This window comes from Emericellopsis atlantica, assembly GCF_019669845.1.
Source record: "Emericellopsis atlantica unplaced genomic scaffold F5Z01scaffold_12, whole genome shotgun sequence".
Lineage (NCBI taxonomy): Eukaryota > Fungi > Ascomycota > Sordariomycetes > Hypocreales > Bionectriaceae > Emericellopsis > Emericellopsis atlantica.
The window spans coordinates 645,552-659,553 of NW_025764714.1; the positions used below are offsets into that span (position 1 = coordinate 645,552).

The 14,002-nt window shown below is 55.4% G+C and overlaps 7 protein-coding genes across 7 annotated transcripts; 4 read left to right on the top strand and 3 right to left on the bottom strand.

The window, feature by feature from the left end:
- Nucleotides 1-56: 56 nt before the first annotated feature.
- On the top strand, nucleotides 57-1,191 carry F5Z01DRAFT_654860 (uncharacterized protein). The gene is made up of 2 exons (XM_046263454.1): nucleotides 57-229; nucleotides 281-1,191. The coding sequence occupies exons 1-2, from the start codon at nucleotides 141-143 to the stop codon at nucleotides 1,182-1,184; spliced, it is 993 nt and encodes a 330-aa protein (XP_046118731.1). The 5' UTR covers nucleotides 57-140; the 3' UTR covers nucleotides 1,185-1,191.
- F5Z01DRAFT_654862 (LMBR1-like membrane protein-domain-containing protein) lies at nucleotides 1,192-3,220 on the bottom strand. Its single transcript, XM_046263455.1, has one exon. The coding sequence runs from the start codon at nucleotides 3,110-3,112 to the stop codon at nucleotides 1,334-1,336; it is 1,779 nt and encodes a 592-aa protein (XP_046118732.1). The 5' UTR covers nucleotides 3,113-3,220; the 3' UTR covers nucleotides 1,192-1,333.
- A 170-nt stretch (nucleotides 3,221-3,390) lies between these two features.
- Nucleotides 3,391-7,895, top strand: F5Z01DRAFT_723313 (CPSF A subunit region-domain-containing protein; the record flags this gene model as incomplete). Its single annotated transcript, XM_046266610.1, has 2 exons — nucleotides 3,391-7,344; nucleotides 7,402-7,895. Exons 1-2 carry the CDS (start codon nucleotides 3,564-3,566, stop codon nucleotides 7,893-7,895), a joined length of 4,275 nt encoding a protein of 1,424 aa, XP_046118733.1. The 5' UTR covers nucleotides 3,391-3,563.
- Nucleotides 7,667-9,219, bottom strand: F5Z01DRAFT_95945 (uncharacterized protein). Its single transcript, XM_046267252.1, has one exon. It carries the CDS (start codon nucleotides 8,903-8,905, stop codon nucleotides 7,970-7,972), a length of 936 nt encoding a protein of 311 aa, XP_046118734.1. The 5' UTR covers nucleotides 8,906-9,219; the 3' UTR covers nucleotides 7,667-7,969.
- Nucleotides 9,220-10,623: 1,404 nt separating this feature from the next.
- F5Z01DRAFT_673955 (uncharacterized protein) lies at nucleotides 10,624-11,602 on the top strand (the record flags this gene model as incomplete). Its single annotated transcript, XM_046264991.1, has 2 exons — nucleotides 10,624-10,903; nucleotides 10,950-11,602. 2 exons carry the CDS (start codon nucleotides 10,624-10,626, stop codon nucleotides 11,600-11,602), a joined length of 933 nt encoding a protein of 310 aa, XP_046118735.1.
- A 167-nt stretch (nucleotides 11,603-11,769) lies between these two features.
- F5Z01DRAFT_681325 (uncharacterized protein) lies at nucleotides 11,770-12,480 on the bottom strand (the record flags this gene model as incomplete). Its single annotated transcript, XM_046265675.1, has 4 exons — nucleotides 11,770-12,105; nucleotides 12,166-12,222; nucleotides 12,250-12,261; nucleotides 12,391-12,480. The coding sequence occupies 4 exons, from the start codon at nucleotides 12,478-12,480 to the stop codon at nucleotides 11,770-11,772; spliced, it is 495 nt and encodes a 164-aa protein (XP_046118736.1).
- A 312-nt stretch (nucleotides 12,481-12,792) lies between these two features.
- F5Z01DRAFT_681339 (uncharacterized protein) lies at nucleotides 12,793-13,645 on the top strand (the record flags this gene model as incomplete). Its single annotated transcript, XM_046265678.1, has 4 exons — nucleotides 12,793-12,963; nucleotides 12,997-13,062; nucleotides 13,178-13,380; nucleotides 13,417-13,645. 4 exons carry the CDS (start codon nucleotides 12,793-12,795, stop codon nucleotides 13,643-13,645), a joined length of 669 nt encoding a protein of 222 aa, XP_046118737.1.
- Between the last annotated feature and the right edge of the window lie 357 nt (nucleotides 13,646-14,002).

The window sequence follows — 14,002 nt, forward strand, 5'->3', positions numbered from 1 at the left end:
GACAAAGACTTGACCCCACTTTGCGCATCTCACTCTCAGGCTCTTACCATTGAGATCATCCAAAGGCCATCTCATAGAATCAACAACATCGGGCCACCGCTGTACATATTTCAAGATCTTCGCAGATACCGCAGCGTACGATGCCAAACGATGTTGATAGATCACTACTAGACCGCCTTCAGGCTCTGCGAGGGACGAGTGCCCCTCCCGAGTCAACCGCCTCTCAACGGTGCGATTTACATGTAAACTAGGCAAATCCATCTGGAGACTGATCTCTCAGACCAGAAATTGACCTCATCGAACGGAAGACTCAACCGAACAGAGACGATGCGCTTGCTGCACGACTCAAGTCGCTGCGAGAGAAGGCAGATTCCCCAGCGCAGCCGGCGCCATCCATCTCTGAGAAGCAGTCAAGTATCAAGCCGAGCATAGAGGCGGAAGAAGACGACATAGACTTTGGCACAGACGACCAGACCCTCCAGGACCTTCTGAAAGACGTCGACCCGGAAGCGTCTTACATTTCACCGGCAACCGGGCCCTCTGACGCCAAGGTCCGCGAGCTATTGGAAGAGCTCTCGAGGGCTGTACCGCAAGACGACGCAAAGCACCCACACTCCAAGGAGGAAGACCACGCCGGAGACTCTGACAACTCAGATGGCGAAAAAATGACAAAAGAGGCTGATTCACTCATCGCCAGATTCAGGGACGAGCTCGAGGTAGAAGCCAAACATCCTCCATCTTCACCCCCCTCGCCAACCTCGCCAGTGCAGGAGATCGACGAACCACCACCAGCCATATCCCTGCCTGATGTGCCAACCTCAGGGGAAGGCGCTGCAGTCTCGCCGTCAGGAGCCTCACTGGACGATCTGACCACGCGACTCTCGGCCCTGCGGACAGACAGTATCGGCATGCCTGATGTACCCACGTCCATCCCCACCAAAAAGCCCAAACGACTCGTGTCCAAGACAAAGTACAACGACGACGACGTCGATGCCTGGTGCACCGTCTGTCTCGAAGATGCCACTTTGCTCTGCAAGGGCTGCAGTGACGGAGGTGATCCATACTGCCGGAGGTGCTGGCGCGACATGCACATTGGTCCTGCTGCCGCTTTCGATGACCGAGATCACGTTGCCGTGGAGTTTAGTCGGAAGAAGAGGGAGAAGAAAGTCGCGTTGGGCGCGTAGCATTCATTACTGTGATCGCTTGTACTATTCGCAAAATGATGCAGTGCGTCAAAATACAACAGCAAAATTGCAATTTCCCTTCCATCCTGTTGCAATCCGCCCTCAATTTCCCCGTCCTGATATTCACCGCGTTCTGCGTAACCCCCTACTTATACCGTATTAGATCCTTCGCCAATCCTCACATTATCCCTCGACCTCGACTTGCCCGTCAAATCCTGCCATGTAGCGCCGAAGCGTCGTCCGGTACTGGCCAGCAGACTCTCCTGCTCGTCCTGTTCCGCATCCTCATCAAGCTCGGCCATGTTCACCTTGGGCGTGCTGAAAATTGCCGTCACAAGGACAATCAGGAAGACAGCGAGGAAAGCAAACTGCGCCCAGAAATCAATGGCGCCAAAGAAGGGCCACGTGATGGTAATGCGATTGAGGAAAGTCGACATGACAGATGGAGTGCACACATCTTTAGCGTGGGCGTACTTCAACGACTCGGAGCAAGGGCGGATGTGAGACGAGTTGCGCGAGCAGTCTGGTTGTTCGCCAGGATGCCTGGGCTCGTTGGTGCAGAATGTCTGCGTGCCGTAGATGGAGTACTGGGGCGCGACCAGCATGGCAACGGCGTAGTTGATGGCCAGGATCATCAGGGCCAACATGACCGTAGCCATGAGCAACGCCTGAGGGGCTGTCCTACCACGTCGAATCTGGAAGATCTTGACCCAGAGGAAGCGAATACCCACTGTGGCCACGCCAGTGATTGAACTGCCAAACAGAAGCAAGATCAAAAGCGCCATCAGAACGTAGTCAATGGGGAACACCTTGGCTGACTGGATGAAGATCCAGTTGATGGGCTGGAAGACGTGAATCTTGCCCAGGATGTAGCCACACTTTTGCTTGCAAACCGAGTTCTTCGCCTTGTCGATACCCGTGATGAGCATAGAAACCCAGATCAGTACAGAGAGCACCAGCAGAAGAATGCCGCCAAGCATCTTGATCGGCCGGAACAGAGTACAGAGCTTGAGCCAAAACTGGTAAAGCTTGCTGCGTCCCTCGCCTTGCGCCTCGGCAGCTAGTCGCTCCCTGCGCACGAGGGTCTGCTCCTCACGAGCGAGGGCATCAAGCTCGCGGCGGTCCTTGCGGGGCATTTCATCCTGGCGACCAGCATTGCGCATCTCAATCTGGCGCTGTCGCTCCCGGTTTTGTTCAAGTTGAGACGCCGTCGTCGCGGAAAGTTGAGGTGCCGAGATAGATGGCGCCGATTTGATGAACGAGATTGGAAGAAGGGCGAGTCCGGCACCTGTATACACCACGTACAAGAAGGTGCCGAGCGTGACGAGCAAGCCCAGCGCAAATGTCAGAGCCTTCTCGCCATGATTCTGTGAGATGAGCTTCTTGTAGTAGTCCAAGTCCCAGTGTCCATCCACATTGTCGCCAGCGGCCGGCACAAAGAATCCGAGAAGGAAGAGGATGATCACCAAGGCCAAGAAGAAGAGGGTGTACTTGGCGGCGGACCAAAGCCTGCTCGTCCACGTGCGGCCCTCCTCCTCAAACTCGATCTCGTCGTACTCTTCATACCAGAAGTATGCAAAGGGAATTACAAGAAGGCACAGAAGTGCGTCGAACGTGTAGAGGCAGTAGTACACAATCTTCAGCGTCAGAAGGATGTGGTCGACGCGCTCGGGCGTCGCCCAGTGTTTCTTTGCGCCATGCGAGACGGACGAGGTGGCCGAAACGAGTGCGATGTCGACCGGGAGGAGCAGGACAGTCGCGAGGAGGGAGGTCAAGCTGATAATGGCCACCACACTGACGATGGCAGAGCGTTCGCGGGGGGTCTGCCATGTGAAGGTCGTGATTGTCGCAGCGAAGAGGCAGAGGGCGACGGCAACTGCATAAGCGACCCAGATAAGACTGGTTTGAAGGAGCCCAGCGTCAGCCATCTTGTGGGATTCGATGCTCTTGATGCCACTGGTGGCGATGTTCAAGGGAGGGGGATGCTGCTGTTGTTGTGGTCGAGCAGCCACGCTCTGGAGGGAGCTACGTACAAGTTACGGCACGCAAGATCAAGCTCTGGATCTTGATCGGACTTCTGACGCAATGCCCATGTCGCGCCTGGACTAGTCGGGCTTAGCGCGGGGCGCATCCGTGCACCCCTTGCAACGATTGAAGGTAAGTCCCGTAACGCTTTTGATTGGCTAACGCGGCTGGCTAGACCCACGCCATGGTGAGCTGAGCCTACAGTCGCGGCGTCGCGTTGTTCCGCCCTGTGTCCGTAGACAACAATCAATCCCATCGCAACATCTAGTCGAAGCTCCATGCTAGCTACCGAACTTCCAATCCACGAGCCAATGCCACTTTGTTAGCGACCGTCATTGACGGCACGCACTTACAATGCAGGCCTACACGGAGCTTGTGGTGCCATCGGCTGTCTCGCACTCTTTAGCGCTCTCTCTCACGTCGACGTCCGCGGAGAATCTTGTTGTCGCAAAGGGTTCACTCCTGCAGATCTTCACGACGAAAGAAATTCCCACCGAAGCCGACATCTCTGAAGAATCTTCCGTCAAGCCCAGATATGAGCCTCGGGTCAATGACGATGATGGCCTCGAAAGCTCGTTCCTCGGCGGGGAAGCGTCCATTGTACGCACCGATCGCTCACAGTGCACCAAGCTCGTGCTCGTAGCTGAAATACCACTTGCTGGAACCGTCATCGGACTGGCCAGGATCAAACTGAGCAAGTCGAGCTCGGGCGGCGAGGGGCTTCTGATCGCATACAAGGCCGCAAAATTGGCGCTGACCGAGTGGGATCCCCAGCAGCAGACCCTCGAAACGCTGTCCCTCCACTACTATGAAAAGGACGATCTCTCCACAGCGCCATGGGAGCTGCCCCTTGGCGACTACGTGAACTATCTTGCGTCTGACCCGGGCAGTCGCTGCGCCGCCTTCAAGTTTGGGTCCCGAAATCTCGCCATCCTGCCCTTTCGACAATCGAGCGAAGACCTCGAGATGGACGACTGGGACGAGGATCTCGATGGGCCCCGACCCGAAAAGAAGGAAGACAAGCAGGCAGTTGCGAATGGAGATAGTGCCAATGATGACCCAGCTTATACACCATCTTTTGTCCTGCGTCTACCTTTGCTAGATCCCAGCTTGCTGCATCCAGTGCATCTCTCCTTCTTGTACGAATACCGCGAGCCAACCATTGGTATTCTTTCGGGAAGCAAGCCGCCCTCAGCAGCGCTAGGACTGAAGGACTACTTGACGTACAAGGTGTTTACCCTTGACCTGCAGCAGAAAGCCTCGACTACGATTCTGTCTGTGACAGATCTTCCGAGGGATCTGTGGAAGGTGATCGCATTACCGCCGCCGATAGGAGGCGCGCTGCTGGTCGGAGAGAACGAGCTGATCCATGTGGATCAGAGCGGGAAGCCAAATGGCGTGGCTGTGAACCCCATGACAAAGGACGTCACAAACTTCAACATGTCCGACCAGTCGGATCTGGGATTGCGGCTCGAGGGATGCTCCATTGAGGTGCTGTCGATCGAGCATGGGGAACTCCTGATCATTCTGAATGACGGTCGCTTCGCGCTTTTGACATTTAAGATTGACGGAAGAACGGTATCTGGCATCAGCATCAAGAAAATCGCGAAAGAGTCTGGCGGCGACATTGTCAAGTTCGCTGCATCCACAGTGACAAAGCTCCACAAGAACAGCCTGTTTGTGGGCAGCGAGGGCAACGACAGCATAGTACTGGGTTGGACACGGAAACATGCACAGGAGAAGCGCAGGAAGCCACGGTTGGTGGAAGACTTGGAAGTTGACGTGGACGATCTCGACTTGGAAGACGACGAAGAGGATGACGATCTCTACGGCAATGACTCGAGCGCGGCGAAGCCTCAGGCGAACGGACATGCGAAATCTGGCGAACTGACATTCCGGATATCAGACAGCTTGCTGAGCTTGGGTCCGATATTGGATGTTACGTGCGGAAAGCCTACCTTTGTGCCCGACAGCGAAGAAGCGACGCTCTCCAAAGGCGTCTCGTCGAATCTGGAGCTGGCCTGTGCCGTCGGCAAGGGCCGCGCTGGGTCCATTGCTGTCATCCACCGAGAGATTCAACCCAAGGTCATTGGCCGTTTCGACTTTCCAGAGGCCCGCGGTTTCTGGACCATGTGTGTTTCTAAGCCAGTCGATAAGAACCCCGTCAATGCGGCCGCTGCCGCCGCGGACACCACGGCACGATACGATAGGTTCATGATTGTTGCCAAGGTTGATCTGGACGGATATGAGACTTCAGACGTGTACGCCTTGACGGCAGCAGGCTTTGAAAGCATCAAAGACACAGAGTTCGAACCGGCAGCTGGTTTCACCGTGGAGGCGGGTGTGATGGGGAAGAGGAGCAGGATCATTCAGGTGCTCAAGTCGGAGGTGAGAAGCTACGATGGGAATCTGGGGCTCACACAAATCCTGCCAATGCTGGATGAAGAGACTGGGGCGGAACCCAGGGTTCTCAGCGCGAGCATCGCTGATCCTTACTTGCTGTTGATTCGCGATGATGGAAGTGCTTGGGTGGCATCCATGGACAAGAACAACGAGATGGAGGAGATGGAGAAACCAGAGGGAACGCTAGCGTCGACAAAGTGGGCATCGGGGTGCCTGTACACCGACAGGACAAGTATCTTCCAGGAGTCGGCGGAGAAAGGTTCGGAGAAGGTGATGATGTTTCTACTCAGCGCTGCTGGGGCATTACATGTTTACGCGCTCCCGGATCTCACCAACCCCGTGTACACCACTGCCGGCTTGACTTACATCCCGCCGGTCCTCTCGGCGGACTGGACAGTCCGGAGAGGCATGCCACGCGAATCCTTCTCGGAGATCGTTGTTGCTGATCTCGGTGATCGCGTATCCCGAAAACCATATCTGATCGCTCGCCACTCTTCCGACGACCTGACCATCTACGAACCGTTCCGCCACCAATCGCCATCAGAGACATCCCTCGCAGCCACATTGCACTTCAAAAAATCGTCGAACCCTGTCTTCGCCCGCGTGCCCCCCAAGATAGCGGCCGACGATGAGGATACCTCTCAAGCGGCTCGTTTCGTGCCGTTGCGGACCTGCGCCAACGTCCACGGATACAGCACAGTCTTTCTCCCTGGGCCCTCACCGAGTTTCTTGATCAAGTCCAGCAAAAGCATCCCCCACGTCATTGGCCTGCAAGGCCAGGGCGTGCGAGGCATGAGCCCTTTCCATACCGAGGGCTGCGAGCGCGGTTTCATCTATGCCGATTCCTCGGGCGTCGCGCGCGTGACGGAGCTTCCGTCCAAGACTGATTTTGCTCAGCTGGGAGTCTCCGTGAAGAAGATACCCCTGGACGTCGAGGTTCGCCACCTTGCCTATCACCGTCCTTCCGAATCGTATGTAGCAGGCTGTCTGATCCACGAGCCCTTTGAGCTCCCCCGCGATGACGACTACCACAAGGAGTGGGCTAGAGAGACAGTCACGTTTGCACCGACAGTGGCACGCGGTGTTGTCAAGCTCATCAATCCTACGACATGGACGTGCATCAATAACTACGACCTGGAGGAGTGTGAGACAATTGAGGCAATGAAGGCCTTACACCTCGAGGTCTCAGAGGATACTCGCGAGAGAAAGATGCTCATTGCCGTGGGGTCGTCATTGTCAAAGGGCGAGGACCTGCCGACCAAAGGACGAGTTCAAGTGTTGGACATTGTGTCTGTCATCCCAGAGCCTGGACGCCCCGAGACGAATCGTCGCCTGAAGCCCATCGCGAAAGAGGATATACCTCGTGGCGGCGTGACTGCCCTCAGCGAGATTGGTACGCAAGGCTTGATGCTGATTGCGCAAGGACAGAAGTGCATGGTCCGTGGTCTCAAGGAGGATGGCTCCCTGCTGCCGGTGGCGTTCCTGGATATGAATTGCCATGTTGCCAGTGCCAAGAGCTTGCCGCGGACAGGACTCTGTCTGCTGGCCGATGCGTTCAAGGGCGTCTGGTTTGCCGGTTACACCGAGGAGCCATATACATTCAAAGTCCTTGGCAAAAGCGGAAGTCGTGTGCCGATTCTGGTCGCAGATTTCCTGCCGCAAGGAGACGACTTGAGCATTATAGCGGTTGATGCCGATGGGGACCTGCATGTGTTGGAGTTCAACCCGGAGCGTAAGTCTTACACACTATGAACCCCTGACTCGGTAACGTACATACTAACAACCCCAGATCCCAAGAGTTTGCAAGGCAACTTGCTCTTGCACAAGGCGACCTTTTCAGTGACGCCCAACACGCCCACAAACTCGATGCTCCTCCCATACACTGCGACTCATAGTTCGCCCTCTATACCGTCCGCGGATCTACCGCCGCATATCCTCCTCATGACTTCGCCGTCTGGTCAGATTGCTACGATGGTTCCTCTAGCTGAGACACCTCATCGGCGTCTCCTGTCTCTCACAAACCAGCTCCTCAGTACGTTGCCCAGCACTGTGGGCCTCAACAGCAAGGCGTATCGACATGCCCAGGGCAAGACCAACGTGGGCGTGGATTCGCAAGCCGGTCGAAGTGCCGCAGTAGTGGACGCCAGCGTCCTCGCAAGGTGGAGCGATCTCGGCAGCGGCAAGAGAAGCGAGGTTGTCACCAAGGGAGGCTACGACGGCGTGAGTGAGACGCGAGACGAGCTCAGGGGCGTCTTGGCATGGACAGGTTTGGCGTATTTGTAGATTGCATATACATTTCTATACCCATGAGAACGCCTGTCCTATCCTATGTGCAAAAGTGAAAACATGACAATAATTCAATGCACCTCCCCGGCTGGCACGTCTTTCTTCATGCCAAACCGCCGCTTCAAACCATCGCTGAGCCGCTTCTTGCCGGTCGTATTGCTCCTCCCAATGTCGCCGCCCTCGCGTCCGGTAGATGCGCCGCCATGGGCACCACTGCTGTGGCTCCTCATCCGGTATTGCGGACGCAACTCGATCCCTTCGGGCTCTAGCAGTCCCTTGCCCTTCTGCACCTGATCTCGCTCGTACGTGTAGCTCGGCTCGCCCTTGCCCTTGAGATCATCCGGGTGATATTTGACGCCGTCCCAGCGCTTGTACGCACCACCTTCAGCGTCTTCCTCCCGCATCAGATCGGCGCCCTCCTTATAGTTCATGACCTGATCGCCGTGCGTCATACCCGCCGGGATGGTCGCCACGCCCTGCAGCGGCACGTGCAGTCGCAGCGAGTCCTCGATGAACTCCCTCGGCGTCGCGCGCAGCGCCTCGTTGTTGGAGTCCCGGACCGCGTTGAGGGGCGCGTACTTTGGGTTCCTGTTCCTCGAGGCCAGCGTCGCCTCGTACGGTCCATCATGGTGGTATCCTCCCCCGATCGTGTCGAGCGCATCGATCGGGTCGGTCAGGCTCGCTCCTCGCCTGTGCGTCTTGTTCGCGCTGCGATTGTGCGACTTCATGTACTCGAGCGGCTTGGCATCGCGGCTGTTCGTGGACCTGTGCCTCGAGTGCGCATTGCTGGCGCTGCGACGGGGTGCGGAATGAGCGGGTGTGGGATGGCCCACGGCGCTTGACGAGCGAGGACGCTGCCGAGGGTCTGAGAAGGGGTCCAGTAGTGCATCGCGACTCGCATGATCGCGAGTCTTTCGCGCTTGGAGCGGCGGAGTGATTGGGGTGTCTAGAAGAGACTCTGTTGTGGTCGTGGTGGCGCCCTTGGCGGGCCTTGCGGTCTGAGACATTGTTAAAGATATTCACCAAGATGATTGAATTGTAAAGAGCGCAACAAGCAATTTAGCTGGACGGAAGTAATTAATATGGACGGTTGGAATGTGTGGGAACGACGAGGCTACGTCAGGTGTTGCGTGGTTTACTCCGTAGTAGGGGACATGGTTCGAGTCTTGGACCGCCGGGACCATGATGGGTGACGCAACAAGCGCGGATCATCGGGAAGGGATGGGGCCATTATTCCAGAAGCGGCTCATAACGCAGGGACCGATCAGGGCAAGGTGAAGGAATCGAGTGATCTGGTATAGGTTGAGTAGTGCTAGTAGTACTCACGGTGGGTAGTTTCCGACTGTCTGTCTGGTCGTTTTGCTCATCGCCTTGCTGGTGATGATTTGACATTGTCAGCTTTAAAGCAATGACGCAATCGGAGATGCTTGGTAGGAGGAGTCCTGGCAGACACTAAATAAAGGGAGAGATTTCTTGTCGAACTACTGACAAGCAAGCTGAGAGCATGAAAGAACCGTAATGTCCTGTTGACCGGCGAAAGATTATTACCCTCCCTTATTTATTATCAATGCAAGGGGAGTTGGGGCATTTCCAACTGGCCGTCGGGCACCAACCACATCCTGCGCTCCGCCTCCCTAACTAAGGTACGGCTGGATGCATGGCGCAGCCTCCTCAGTGACAGCTGCCAGTGAAGAGCCAAGCACCAAGCCCAGTCTTCCCGTGCTTCAGCTTTGGACCAACCAGCTGGATTTGCCGAGACATGCGCGTCCTGTCGTGTATAAGCCACCATCCATCCAGACTGTGGGGTTTGTTGTTAGGCATTGCCGTCTGTGTATACACGTGAGGCCTTGTGGCGCGGGGAACGCAGTCTAGTAAAGGAAGAAGTTCATGGTGAAGGGAAGCAGTATGTCTGGCAAAGAACCAATTTCTCAAGCACTCGGATCGAATGCGTTTGGTCTGAATTGAGACACGAAGGCTCGATATCACAGGCGTTATCGCTTATCGTGAAGCGAGCCACAACGACGTCATCGGTGGTCTACACAACACCTTCATCTTCAATGATCGCAGCATGCTCATACTTGTAGACTTTCGCTCATAAAATGCCTTAAATGGGATGCAGATTTATCGAGCGCTTTAATGGCCTACCGAGACTATCTAATGCGCCCTGGGCGAACGCTGAAAGGCGTTCACCATGGCAATAGTGAGCAAGCCTCTCAGGCGCTAGTCCTACAGGACCGGCTCGAGACAAACAGTTGCTCTACCAACTGATTGACATCGTCCTTCGAGTTTTGCCATCTTCGGTCCGTCACCGAGAGCTTGATTTTTGTCAACCACGTTGGATCTATTCACTCTAACGCCCAATTGCTGGGAACACGAAAGTCATGAAGCAGGCTGCCTCCTGAGTACGACCACCGTCGTCGTCCGCGGATCGTCGATCCCAGCTGACATAAAAAGCACACTTTTCGCATCCAAGTTGGCACGCAACGCCGCGAAGCCTGCCGTTTCAATCACCATTACCACCTCTCATCCCGCGGCAGTAAACGATTCGCCGCCAGGGCGTGGAACGTCGCGAGAAGAAAACCCAGCAATTCGCGACACAGAGGTCCCCGGCCATAGAGAGACGAAGGATGACTTATCCCAATTGATTGCGATTCTTCAGTCTGACAGACCTCGGTAAAGGCCTACACAACGGTCATTCACGTGGATCTACGCGTTGACAACAAGAATGGCTCTAGTCGACTACTCTACCTCTACCTCCGAAGAGAGCGACGGGCCACCGAAGAAACGGCGGCGGGCCCGAGATGGCCAGGACGATGCGCTCCCGAGCGCCACAAAGGGGACAACACACCCACCTCCAGCTATGCCAGCCTTGCCGGCAACCTTTCATGACTTGTACGCGTCCAATGTGCGGCACAGCGTGACGGACGACCCAAGTCTACACCAGGGCCGCAAGAGGCTGACACCACACGTTCCCGGGAACTGGCCCTCGCACGTATACGTCGAGTGTGAGTCCATGAAACCTGGATTAAGCATCTAAGGCTGACAAACAAGGGGTTCCTACACCTTCACAGCATGATGTCCTGCATAGCCTACTACTGGATGTGGAAAAGGAGCTCAATGGCGAGGTGCAGTTGCACAAATTCATAACAAGCGAGCTGGGCGCACCTTTGCCGCTGCACATCTCGCTGTCGCGGCCTGTCTCTCTGCAGACCAGTGACAAGGACGCCTTTTTAACGAGGATCACGGACTCGCTGTCCGAACGCGGCGTCAACCCTTTCAACGTCGTGCCCCGAGGTTTGGCCTGGTACAAGTCTCCGGACTCGGACAGGACATTTCTCATCTTGCGGGTCTCCTCACACAACGCCTCAACCAACGATATGGCAGCGCCCAACCCAGAGCTCATGGCTCTGCTCAAAGTGTGCAACTCTGTCGTCTCCATGTTCAAGCAGCCATTGCTCTACCAGGCCAGCGAGGACGAGGCGGTCGGTACAGCCTTCCACGTCAGCGTGGCCTGGTGCTTTGGTCTGCCGATGGAGGAGACGAGTTTGCGGTCTCTCAAAGTGCTCAAGACGAAGAAGTATGCCGAGGTGAGGACATGGGATATCGACGTGTCGAGTGTCAAGGTGAAAGTGGGGAACGTGGTCAAGCATGTCGGGCTGTCCGGGGGAAGACGGAAAGCTGCGGAGCCAGGATTCGACCGATGAGGCAAACAAGACGTCGGGGCCTGCTCTGAGTGACGCCGTATCAAAGCGCGGAGGAAAGCACTTGAACCTGAATACTCCCAGTCGAACTCAACGCCCTCCAGGCCGTGCTCGTCAAGTAAAGCAATGGCTCTTCTTACCATGTACCTACGCAACCTCGAAATATGCTTTCAACCTATCTCGTACATCTCTGCCATGCTCATACGCCAGAAGCCCAGGCGAGCATGGGCGATCTCTTCTGAAAGTCTGTCGGGGTCAGGCGGGTAGCCTGCGATATCGAACGACAATCGTATTCTCCATTCCTCCGCAAGCCTCAGCTGAGGGCCCGTCAGCGCGAGACCAGAGTGTTCGTCGACGAAAGTAATGTTTGGACAACGTTCAAGGTTGTGGCCCAGAATCGATGTCCCCCACCTGAGGTCCCCGGGCTCCAGTATGATCTTGATTTCCCTCAGGCTAATGAAGTCGTCGAGGACATTCAGGACCCCAAAATGGTTCACCGACTCGCTCTAGTCATAGTTATCATTAGTGCGGATCTACAGCCGCTATATGTCAGAGCGGTGCGAGACGATATCTGCGATACAGTAGAGACTCGTGACACAGAAGATATCGACTTCGAAATTAACCTAAGTCTAACGCGCCTCTGTACCTACGGTAAAACATCGCTAATAAGGAGCATATCGTCGGGCCTCGCGGCAAACCTACATAACTACCGGGGGTGGTGTCGATGAGGTCTCGTAAAGGATATACATGCCTCGTCGCCGTTATTTCGCTCTGAATTTGCCATCGCTTACCTCCATGCGGACCCCGTGGATGCGGCGTGGCTCTACCGCCAAGCTCCAAATGTGTGAGCGGAGCTCGTAGGGCAGACTGGCGAAAGACATGAAGGAGATTGGAAATTCGGGCGGCTGAAGTGCGGCCGCACCCTGTGTTGTGAGTGAGGATCCTTTGACAAGTCTGAACAAGATGCTCTGAATCGGTCGTTAAAGACGCGACGCGCGCATGTTGGCTCAACCAAGCAGGTGATGGGATGCCAAGCAATTCCGGAGCAGATTGGCCAACAGACCTGGGATCTTTTGATTAATTTGCACATATAGCCCCAATCCAATCCCTACATTTGACTTCATGTGCGTATATCTCCTCTCCGTCTCCAACTCACCTAGGACACGCAAGAGCAGAGGGAAAAGACAATCACCATGAAGCCAACCTCAAACGCCGCCTACCGTTCGGTATTCCTGGCGTCGCTGCTCTGGGGTCCTCGCCTCTGCGCTGCCTCCCCTCAGCCTATTTTCTCGTCGGATCCTGAGACTATTGATACTTATATCGACTGGTGGAACAATACAGACGACAGCAGCTCCTATGAGGAGGTTAGAAAGATATTCAACATCTCTCCAGAATAGTTCAAAAAATGGAATCCGTCGCTCAGTCTCGACTGTGAACCGTGGCGCTTTCCCCTATCCTACTGCGTGTCCACCCAGCGACCGCGGTCCCCCTCCGGGCGTCACCACCACGACGGTGGATCCCACTACTACCACCACCACTTCCGAGGTCAGCACACACGTGCCTTCTCCTATGTCCTAGGCGGCTAGAGGCTGCTACCCGGATGATGGCCCCGAGTATTCCGTTCTCGAGCGCATGGTGAGCGAGGACGGGGGCGACTCGTCTCTGGATATCGAAAGCTGCGAGGACTTATGCTGGAAGGCATCCGTGAACGGCACCGTCCTCTTCGCCGGTGTTAAGGACGGGAATCAGTGCTGGTGCAGCCCGTTTGTTGGTGGAGAGTCGTCCAGAGACTAGACAAAGTGTGATAAGCCTTGCAGCGGCAATAAGGAGCAGATTTACGGTGGTAAAGACTACATCGACGTCTTTGAGCCTGTCACCACCTCTGCCTCTCAGTCCGAGACCACTACGGATACTACTGCTACGGATACTGCTACGGATACCACTACGGATACCACTACGGATACCACTACTCAAGTAGCGTCCTCGTCCGCCGTACCGACTACGGAGGATTCCGGGGCGAGACGCCGTGCTGCGCTTCTCTGGTAATCATTTACATTTGAGCATTCTGTACACTCAAATACCGTGGCAGGTTCGGAAGTCGAATGTATACTAGTAAGGTATGCCACAGATATATAGGTACCTTGGGTACCAGTAATTTACTACGTTCAATCGTTAGCCCAACCTTAACCCAACTACAGCCAATACGGTCAACACGGCCAACAATTAAGCGCAGTACTTCAGGTACCTTAGTTTAATTAGAAAGCTAATTGCAGCGCTTTTCCCTAGTCAATTATCAAGTGTAGCGCCCTATAGGACGTGCAGCTAGCAGTACGGAGTACTGCTCTGAAGATCAGGCGGCCAGGCCAGGACAGTCAACAAAGTGCCCCATCAGGCAATGAGCGT

What these genes read in the sequence shown, in the direction of transcription:
- F5Z01DRAFT_654862 (XM_046263455.1), bottom strand. Translation starts at nt 3,112, where the DNA reads ATGGCTGACGCTGGGCTCCTTCAAACCAGTCTTATCTGGGTCGCTTAT.
- F5Z01DRAFT_654860 (XM_046263454.1), top strand. Translation starts at nt 141, where the DNA reads ATGCCAAACGATGTTGATAGATCACTACTAGACCGCCTTCAGGCTCTG. An exon ending in GAGTCAACCGCCTCTCAACG is followed by an intron (nt 230 to 280) that starts GTGCGATTTACA and finishes CTGATCTCTCAG; the next exon opens with ACCAGAAATTGACCTCATCG.
- F5Z01DRAFT_95945 (XM_046267252.1), bottom strand. Translation starts at nt 8,905, where the DNA reads ATGTCTCAGACCGCAAGGCCCGCCAAGGGCGCCACCACGACCACAACA.